The 6,592-nt window shown below is 40.2% G+C and overlaps 1 protein-coding gene across 1 annotated transcript in view; it reads right to left on the reverse strand.

The window, feature by feature from the left end:
* LOC102305794 (FA complementation group A) overlaps positions 1-1,501 on the reverse strand; it is a gene marked incomplete in the record, with an annotated part of 33,680 nt that extends 32,179 nt beyond the window's left edge. The window contains 3 exon segments of the mRNA XM_014335531.2: positions 694-790; positions 1,062-1,174; positions 1,288-1,501. Of these exon segments, the coding sequence (XP_014191017.1) occupies positions 694-790; positions 1,062-1,174; positions 1,288-1,348 (271 nt within the window).
* Between the last annotated feature and the right edge of the window lie 5,091 nt (positions 1,502-6,592).

The following is a 6,592-nucleotide window of genomic DNA, read 5'->3' on the forward strand; positions in this document are numbered from 1 at the left end:
TTCCGTGGAATAGAGGTATAGAATAGCCCTTTATAGTCATTGTACATGTACAAAGAAATTTTGGGTGCGTCACAACACTTCATGTGTTTGCGCAAATGTTTCAAGACAGATTCACTGGTAACTGCAGCAATGAGCTTATTTCAGCCATTGAATCCCATCATTGATGAGAGCTGTGCACTACAGTACAGTATAATCAAGAAAAATTCAGATGTTTTGCTTTCAGCAGACACAAACATAACTGATTAAAGTGACAATAGTTGTATTAGAGCAATAAAAACACTTTACCTAGTAAGGTGTCACGAGGGGTCACCCCAGCAGGAAAATGCATGTTTGATTTGTCAGTTTTTTACACTGAACTGACGCAACCCCAGAGGGGATTTATGCCTCCAGCTGGAATCAAACCAGCATCCTTCAGCTTGCCAAGACAATATATTAAGCACTACAACCTGGGATCACCTGTAATACCTGGAGTCAGTGAATAAGACCTCTTCATTATGTTTATGCTGTTGGTGCTCACCGGAGAACTTTTAAATGAATTATCTGACTGGTATTATGGCTTATTGTCGTGTACAGGCCATCCAAAAAGGTTAGTGCTTCAGTTTTGGAGAGTGAAATTGTAGAAAGCAGCAGCTTTCCACACATTTAACAAAAGCGGCGTACAGCTCAGAGAGCATTTCAGAGTGCTCGTCTCACCCAGCAGTGACCCAGTGATGGTGGATGAGAGACCTTCGGACGCCACTTGATTCTTCTCTCCATCCTGATGAGAGGACAGGTTGCATGTCTCAGATTGCTACAAAAAGTGTGAAAGAACATATATGTGATATTTGCGAAATAGTGCAGAGTGATACTGCTTCTTTTTTTTTTTATCTCTAAAAGCATTTCATGCACTTCCTGCAATCATTCTGTGCTTGTGTTTCCAAGTTGAAGGTTATCGTTTCTCTTTTAAACTCCTGACAGTCGTGACATTGTGCGTTGTTACATGTTCAGTCTACAGAATGGCCTAAATAAAATCTTAATGAAATGACTCAGTGTAGGCCCTTAGCTTCTCTCCCCTCACTCACCCCGACCTCTCTGAACAGGCTGCAGATGTTCTGCTGCTGCTCCAACAGCTGGATCGCTGCCTCCTGCAGCCTCTGGGCATCTGTCAGCTTAGGCCTCTTCAGCTCACGACCAGCTAGGAAGACAAAAAAATAATAATAATAATAATACTGCACGAAAGGCTTGTTTCAAGACGTTTTTATTATCTTCGTGTTCAGTGTTGACGGTGGGTGCAGCTGTCAAACTCACCGAGGAGGCTCGACAGAGTCCTTTTCTGAGACACCGACTCACACGTAGCACTCAGAGACATTTCACTCTCACTGTCCGCTCACAAAACGCCTTCACAGAACCTTCACTCAGTAATAGCGGGAAAAATAAATCGTCTTAAATCGCATTTTTTAGCTTTTACAGTAGGCAAAATCTCTGTTTTGGTTCAAGCTTTCCTCCATGTTTCACGCGCCTGCCGCTCTTCTCTTTCATTGGCCCGGACTGCAGCCAATCAGATCCCTCCAACTGTGGGCCAAACAGAAAATATGCCGGAGTGAGTTTATAAAGGTTTGCTTTATTTCTTTAGTCTTTTCGTTTATTTTAATGGTTTTGTTTCGTTATTTTATTTATCATTATTATTTTTTAAAGATATAAATAATATGAAAACCAAAAGGTTGAACTGTGTACATATTACTGTGTCTTTTTCTTTCAGTTGCTTCCTATAGGTGTCTCCACTGAGGAGCAGTGTCTCCACTGCTCTAATTTCACCCTCCTGTATGTCCTCGTTCACAACATCCATGAACTGGTGCTGTGCAATACCACAAATTATTGTATAGATCCGATACGAAGTAAATACAGGGCCAGTATTACAAATACCATTATCAATACTTTTGACCTCTAGAGGCGGGGGTGCAAACCTGGAATGATAATGTTCTTATCTCTAAAGCACTTTGGGTCTGCTTCTGTTGTTTAAATGCTCTATAGGCTGTGAATAAAAAAGAAATGACAGTCAGTACAAAAGAGTCACTCATTTCATAAAGAACGTTTGAGGTATATTTTTTCATTACAAAAAATATTAATTAATATTTACCACCCTCCCTCCTCTGCACATTCCCAAACCATCCAAACCTTGCCTCTCCATATGGCTCACCCTGAGTTGTCCCTCTGATATTTTCATCTGTTGGAAATTAAACAAAACCTAAATTTTAAACAAAAAGGGTTTTTAAAGGTCTTTTAAAGGTAGCAGGCAGGTCTCTTGAAACCTGCCTGCTACCATGTATCATGACCACAAACATTCAAATAGCCATGCAACCTTCTTTTCCATTTAAGTTTTCAATCAGAGACAGCACAGCAGTACTGCCATTTACTATTATCACTATTTGCCCAAAGCTTTCAACGGAGAACTCTAAGCAAGGAACTTTTCTTGCCATTTAGGAGAGCTGTTAGTGTTGGGATAAGAATACAATAAATAATTGACACAGAGCGCAGGTCATTGCTCTCGCTTCTTGGCCTCGTGATGTTTACCATGCAGGAGTGGCTCCAATTTATCATAGCGCTCTGTATTATTAACCCCGATTCTTTTGTCCCCATGATAGAACAGAGAAAACCGACTCATAGTGTGTTAAAACATCTATATTTCTTTTTATTCAATCATCTTCCGGAAGAGAGAGACCCCTGCACAGCTCAAACGCCAGTTGCAAGCGCTCTAACATTTTTAGCTCAACATGTGTCTTATATGGTGTTATTTCTGTACTTCAGACGTCACACACGTCACACACAGTTTCAAACATTGCTTATATGGAAAGTTCCTCTTTTCTGTGTCTTATCTATTAATATGCCTGTGCACTAAAACTTCCTGTTTTTTAGTCTGGCTGAGCACTTAGTTTGTGAGTCAAAAGTGGCCTTGCTCTACAAGCCTTCATTATTAAAGTACATAAAACAATATAATAAGAAAATAAGGATACTAAGGATATTGATTTCATGACAGTATCTGTATTATTATTCTGTAATAGTCAGAATAATGTATTGTTATTCTGTACTCTTTATAAATGCTATTTTTAAATTTTATGGGTTCTTCTGCATAAATGTTAACAAGTTTTTATCAGGCTATTAACGCTTGGCATATACTAGAGCGGTTTAAAATAATCCTTCCACTGGTCCTTGGTTCAGTCCTTGAGCTTTTTTCTCTGTCTGAAATAAGCTGTTATAGCTTCTCTTTCCATAAGGCCACCTCCCGCCTTCTTGTCTATTACTGTTTGTTTTGTAAAGCGGCGCTACGTCTTCAATAAAAATTGTGTTTAAAAAACTGCCACAGACTTTACATTTTCAGGCATCATTTATTCTGGGTGATCTCAGGAGCCCCCCTGGAAGCACTGAGCGTTCTTGAGTATTTAGATGCTATCTAGCTTCTTCTGTGGGATATCTGCTATCTCTGACATGACAGAGCCACAAGTTTTTTAAAAAGCTGTCTAAATCCAGCCAATCTGAGGCTATACTATCACTTACACATAAACTGACCTCATTATTTGAAGCTTTACCCAGGTTTAATATGAACATACATTGCTGGAACTGTATATATGGTAGAAAATAAGGGAAATGCTTAATCTTATTATGATGCTATTTTCCAATAACTTCTGACTGTGCATTGTAAATCTCACTTCACCTGCACCTTCTAATGATATGGTTACAAACTCTGTATTTTTTTTTTCAATGAGTTTAATCCACTCGTGCACAAAGCAGCAGAAGTGAAGTGAATACAACATGTCACAAAGCATTGACTTTTCCTCCATTTCCTCTTTGCCAGATTTCAGCTGCGAAGTTCAGTACTTGAAGAAATGTTCAAAGGCTGTACTTGAGTAAAAGTACTCCACATTTAAAGTATACATATACACATTTTAATTGTTTATGTAGAATGAAAATAAAGGGCTATTCCATTCTATTCTGATCTGTCAGGTGTTACATTTTTCTTCTTCACAGAGAACTTTAAAACAGAAAATTCTCCAGAATAAAACAATTACTCTATTTCAGGATGATGATGATAAAAAAAATGTTTATGCTTGATGAAGCTCTACAGTTATACTATTACCAGACTGGTATTTACAGTAATCAGGGCACACAGCGTAAAAGGAGAGGCGTTACTGTAATGTAAGTATCTTTGTTTGCATACAGCATTTTTGTCAGTGTACTGTGAGAGTTACATGTTCAATATTTCCCAAGGTACTGCAGTACAGTTCAATATAAGCGTAGCAGTTATTTCTTTGTTGTACTGACCTTATGGCGTTGGAAAGGCTGTTTATTTCCCCGTCAGTGGTGCCACATTAATAAGAAAAATGCATTTGTGGGTTGAGAAGCAGAGTTGAGAAGCAGAGTTGAAAAGCAGAGTTGAGTATGCAGGTTGCGCCCATGAAAAACTCTGCCAAATCTTCTCTACCAGTCCCAAACACCTTATTCTGCTATTGATCTTTATTTGTTATTGTTTATTGATTTGGATGATTAAAGTCTGAACAAACAATACATATAGGTCATTTAACAAGTTCTTAATTTAACAGACAAGGACCACAAAGGCATGTGGAAGAACCATACACTGCTAGAACAGCCTGCTGGTCACCTGCTTGTTCACACACTGCCGTTGGGTGCATCCCAGTTTTTCAACCAGCATTTTTCTCAAGTCAACCAATGCGGTTGTGTTGGTCACTCTACCACAAAGAGCTTTTTCAAGCTGATCCCACAAGTGTTCAGTGGGATCCTAGTAGCCCTGTAAGGCTGGAGACTGGCTGCATGCAGTCCTTTCCGGATTGTCTGGGTGTAGAGCGGTCAGCCATATCGTTCTGCAAACCTCGATTGTAAATATGTAGAAGAAGCCTACAGGTCCTAAGTGCTGACAGGGCGAAGAAACTGTCTTCTTGTGGTGTTGCCTTCTTGAGAGGCCTGTCAGGGATCCCCCTTTATAAAGAACTTGGCATTTACTCTGGAGATGGTACCATGGCTCACTCCAAATAATGCTGCAACCTGCTTTTGGGCAACACCAGCTAGATGTAGGGACTGATAGGTCCCTGTCCAGATCAGTCAAAGGTGGCATGCTTCTCCAATGTGTATGTTTCCTGGTTTCTCTCATAGGCTGTATATAAAAAAATTTATTTACTGCCAAGGTCTAAAAATGGGAAGCCAGTGCTTAAGTTTTTGTAATGGCCAGCAGGGGGCAACTCTTGTTCCTTTAAAATGAGCTCTAATTATTTGGAAGTGTATCAGGGAATGACCCTTGATCTGTGACCTCAGTATTTACTTACCCAATGACTCTATGGTCTCAATCCTGTAATCGAGTGTCACTTTAAAAACTGACAGGTTGACCTGTACCCCACAGCAGGCCATGTCATAACTTCATTATAACGTTTTAACTTTGTAAACACAGCAGAGAGGTCCAGTTCATTCTCAACACAGTTTTATTCTGGAACATTTTTCACACTATGGTCTAAAAACAGATACCATAAACCATAAACATGACATCAGTTACATTTTTGAATACACAGAACACAATTTAGTTCAAAGGGGGGGAGGCACGAGAGGGAAGGGGAAGATTAAAATGGCAGAGACTCCACAGGGTTAATAGTTGAACAAATATGATTTTCACTCACATCAGGAGTGGCCTGCTGAGTGCCACACCTTACCAAATCGCGCTGTAACAATGACTGTACAGCAGCAGGCTCCATCTAGTCTTCGGTTTAGATCTACCTCACTTCCTTTCCCCTCAGCCACTCATGTGTTTTCTGGATTTCCCAGTTTTATTGCTGCAGAGCAGGCAGCAGGAAAACCATCCCATGGGAGCCGGTGAAAGGAACTCATGAAAACTTAATGCAGTGGTTCCTCATGAATTTTTAAGAGCCCTCTCTTCCCATTGTGGCGCTAATGTGCAGGATAGGAATATAAACAGTAGTGCTGATGTTCAGAGAGGAGTTTATCTGCAACAGCAGCAGCAAGGCAGCAAGACTGAGCGTCATCACCTGTCAGCCTCCTTAAGAACAGCCCCAACTGATACCTCAGGGCACAAACACACACGCAGCACTAGGCCTGTCAGTCACAGCTAAATCCTAACCTGAACCTAAAGCTTTCCTGACCCGAAGCTGACCTTAATATGCCACACACCTAAAGCTCACCTTAGAATCAACCTATTCTGATCTTTATTATTTTCTGTCGATATTAGATACCCATGTTAAGCATGCTCAAAGTTTCAGCATATGTATCAATATCCCTGTGAGCTAAAACTTCCTACCTATGATCTGTATCAAGAATGGATATCCCTTTTTTTTTTTTTTTTTTTTTGCCTGTCCCGTTTGGCTCTTTTGCCATCAGAATTGTTGTCTAAAGGCAAAGAAAGATGCCCAACGGAATGGATATCCCTAAAATTGCCATTTCAGGCAAAGAGATCCAGCTCTGAGCACAGAAGCTCTATTTGCTGCTCCTACTTATCAGAGTGATCACTTACCTCATCAGCTGGCCTCATGACCTCGTGTGGGGTCAGTCTTTTGACCTGTTTTATGCACATTACAAGCGTCCTGATATTGTTATGTTA

Source organism: Haplochromis burtoni, unplaced genomic scaffold, assembly GCF_018398535.1.
Source record: "Haplochromis burtoni strain Fernald_Lab_line unplaced genomic scaffold, NCSU_Asbu1 Contig_112, whole genome shotgun sequence".
NCBI lineage: Eukaryota > Metazoa > Chordata > Actinopteri > Cichliformes > Cichlidae > Haplochromis > Haplochromis burtoni.